Here is a 3,513-nt window from a genome sequence, read left to right on the forward strand (position 1 = left end):
ATTTATCAAACTGTTAACTCTCAGCCTGACTCTGAAGATCAGGTTGTCATCTCTGAAGAATTTGAGCCATCTAACTCCTCAAATCAGGAAGATTCAGTCCTAAACGTGGTTGTAAAAATTGTTTGGTGGTACCTCGACGATTAACTGGGGTCAAGCGATTAATCGATATGACAGGGATTAATCGGAGGATTAATCGAGGACCCTAAATTACTAATAAAATTATTTTATAACTTAATATCCTAAGAAAATTAGTATTTGAAATTCTGAAATTTAGAAATTTTAAAATGTTTGTTATAATATTTGAATATTTGAATACTTAAAAATTAAAATTTTTGTAAATTTGGGTGTAATATTTGAAAATTTGAATTTTTAAAAGTATTTCCGCTTAGCAGCGCCAAGGACCGTAGAGGACCGCCACGCCCAAGTTTGACCGATATTGACTAATTTCTGCCAAGCACCCATAATCCTAATTAGTTGCAGACCGTAACCTAGGCCGATATTTACAACACTTGTCCCAGATAACATGAATGAAAGTACTAATATTAGAATTCTTCGAGATTACCTTTAATCTCAAATCATTGGAGGTATCAATTTTAGGATTCTCACTCATAGCAGATTCAGTATCAACTTTTGCATGTTTGTGAATTTTGTTTCGATGATTGAACCAAAGAATGTTGTTGATGCCCTCAAGGAATTTGACTGGATCAAAGCCATGCAAGACAACCTGAATGAGTTTAAACGTAATCGTGTGTGGACTCTAGTTCCTAGGCCTTAAGGAAAAAACATTATTGGTACTCGTTGGGTGCAGAGGAACATGATGGATGAAGATGGAATCATCATTAGAAATAATGCAAGACTGGTGGCTCAAGGATTTTTTCAACTGGAAGGTTTAGACTTTGATGAAACCTACGCCCCTATTGCTAGACGTGAAGTAATCTGTTTGTTACTTTATTTTATCTCATTCAAGAACTTTAAAGTCTATCAAATGGATGTAAAGATTGTCTTCTTACATGGGAATCTTCAAGAAGAAGTCTTTCTAAAACAACCTCCTGGGTTTGAAACTGAAGAATTTCCCAATCATTTTTATCATCTAGATAAACTTGTCTATGGTTTAAAGCAGACACCTAGGGAATGATATGACACATTAGCTATTTATATTCTATAGAGTGGATAAATACAATGAAAATATGACAACGCTTTGTTCATCAAGCATTCAGGATCTCACATCATTCTAGCTCAAGTGTATGTTGATAATATCATTTTCGGATCCACTGATGAGAAGCTAAGTTCTGATTTCATTGAGGTTATGGCCAAGAAAATTGAAACGAGCATGATGGGTGAACTAAATTTATTTTTAGGGTTGTAGTTTAAGAAAGTAAATGATAGAATCTTTTTCTATCAAGTTAAATATATTGCAGACATACTGAAGAGGTTTGGCTTAACTGATAGCAAACCAACAAAGACTCCAATGTCTTCATCAGCGTCTATCTCCGTTAATCCAGTTAGTGCTAACGTGAATGAAACTTGTATCAAAGAATGACAGGATCACTGCACTATCTTACTTCCAAACGCCTTGCAATTATGTTTGCCACCATATTATGTTCTTGATATCAAGCCTATCCTGAGGAATCTCATCTTCCCACTATAAAAAGGATCTTTTGTTACTTGAAACATACACCCAATCTTGGGTTATGGTATCCTCACGATTCTGAGTTCAAGCTGGTAGGATACACTGATTTGGATCATGCTGGATGCGGCATTGATCGAAAAAGTGCTTCAGGAGGGGCTTAAATGCTGGGAAATAGACTGGTGAGTTGGTCCAACAAGAAGTAGACATCAGTTTCTTGTTCTATCACTAAAGTTGAATATGCAGTCACTGGAAGATGTTGTGCTCAGATTATCTTGATTAAGAATCAGCTCTTAAACTATGGTCTCAACTTCTCAAAGACTCTCATATGTTGTGACAACACCAGTTCCATTCAGATGATACAAACTCCAGTGCAACATTCTAAGGCCAAGAACATCGATATTCGTCATCACTTCATCAGGGACATAGTTCAAAAGGAAAAAAGTGGAACTGCTCTACATTCCATCCACTGATCAACCGGATGACATTTTCACTAAGTCATTGGATGAGAAGACCCTGAATAAACTGATTTTTGATCTTGGCATTCTTTCATTGACTTAATTTTCTTTTAGCTTGCTTTGAAAAACATTGCTTTTATTTGCTTTCTTAAAACACAAAAAAAAGTGCTTCCTTTATCATATTTTCAACAAAAAAATTTACATAGTTTGATTATGTTTTGCATCTAATGTTAAAATTGCTTTCTTTCCTCTCTATTCTCTCTTTCAAGTCTATTAATCGTCTATGTACAATTGACATGCATCTCTTCCCTCTAGAGTTAAAAAGAGTTGGGGTTGTGCAGAATGTTCTGAATGCTCTGTTTGTTGTTGAGGAGAATGTTAGCATCATGTCTTCTTCTCAATATCAATACCCTCTTTCTCCTCCACTCACTGTTATGGATGTAAAAAGCCATCATCAATACAATGAGTCTTATTTTCATTTACTGACTCATAATCTGATAAAACCTTGAATGCCTTTGTGTTGATCTAGTCAACTAGATGGTTACACAGATTAGTGTCCATTAACTCGTTGTTTACAATGAATGGTTCATGTTCTTCTCTTGTTCTTGGTGAACATGAAGCTTGGAATGTATCTACAACACTTCAACAATTAAAGACATCTTCTCTCTTGTCTTGTTGTGATTTATATTCTATTTTGATGTCTTTATTCTTGCTTGTGTACTCTTTTATTGTAACGACCCATTTTTTTACAAAGAAATTTTTCATTTTTGAATAATTAAACACATTTCCAACATCAAGAGATCCAATTATAATTGTTTTCAAAACATAAGTCAAATACAACTTTTATTCCAAACATCAGAGTGTCCCATAAAAATGCATGTAAGAGAGTGCACGTCACGTCATCAAGCTTTTCCCTTGCCCTTGGGCTCAAAGCTACCTGAAATAAGACCACAAACTATAAGCTAACGCTTAGTGATTTTCCCAGGGCATACCCCACACACAAGCCACATAGCACACATCATAGCAACTATCTATACCATTAGCCATAAAGGCTATCTGTATCATTAGCTATAAGAGCTATCTCTACCATTAGCCATAAAGGCTATCCCTACCGTTAGCTATAAAGCTGCCTCTACCATAGCCATAGAGGCTATCTCTACCTCATTTCAAAACAAAATTATACCACACACCTCTACACAACGAGCATACAACCTATCATAAAATGGGCCAGCCTTGGTGCCGTAGACCCATCGGTATGGTGAGAAGACTCACCTCTCGAATGCTGAACTGGTAAGCTAAAGTCAGATATGTCCCACGCTACTTCTTCTTGACTGCCTATAACCATCAGGTGATTTACTTAATCACAAACCCATAATACCCTCATAGTTAACCGTGGACAAAGTCAAAGTCCATAGCCAAGGTCAACAA

The 3,513-nt window shown here is 36.0% G+C and overlaps 1 protein-coding gene across 1 annotated transcript; it reads left to right on the forward strand.

Annotated features, from left to right (window-relative positions):
- The first annotated feature begins 817 nt into the window (after positions 1-817).
- LOC145050138 (uncharacterized) lies at positions 818-2,100 on the forward strand. The gene is made up of 4 exons (XM_078998433.1): positions 818-1,109; positions 1,218-1,337; positions 1,419-1,526; positions 1,874-2,100. Exons 1-4 carry the CDS (start codon positions 818-820, stop codon positions 2,098-2,100), a joined length of 747 nt encoding a protein of 248 aa, XP_078854559.1.
- Positions 2,101-3,513: the final 1,413 nt, after the last annotated feature.

Source organism: Lactuca serriola, chromosome 5 (assembly GCF_051521515.1).
Source record: "Lactuca serriola cultivar US96UC23 chromosome 5, Lser_US96UC23_V15, whole genome shotgun sequence".
Classification (NCBI taxonomy): Eukaryota; Viridiplantae; Streptophyta; class Magnoliopsida; order Asterales; family Asteraceae; genus Lactuca; species Lactuca serriola.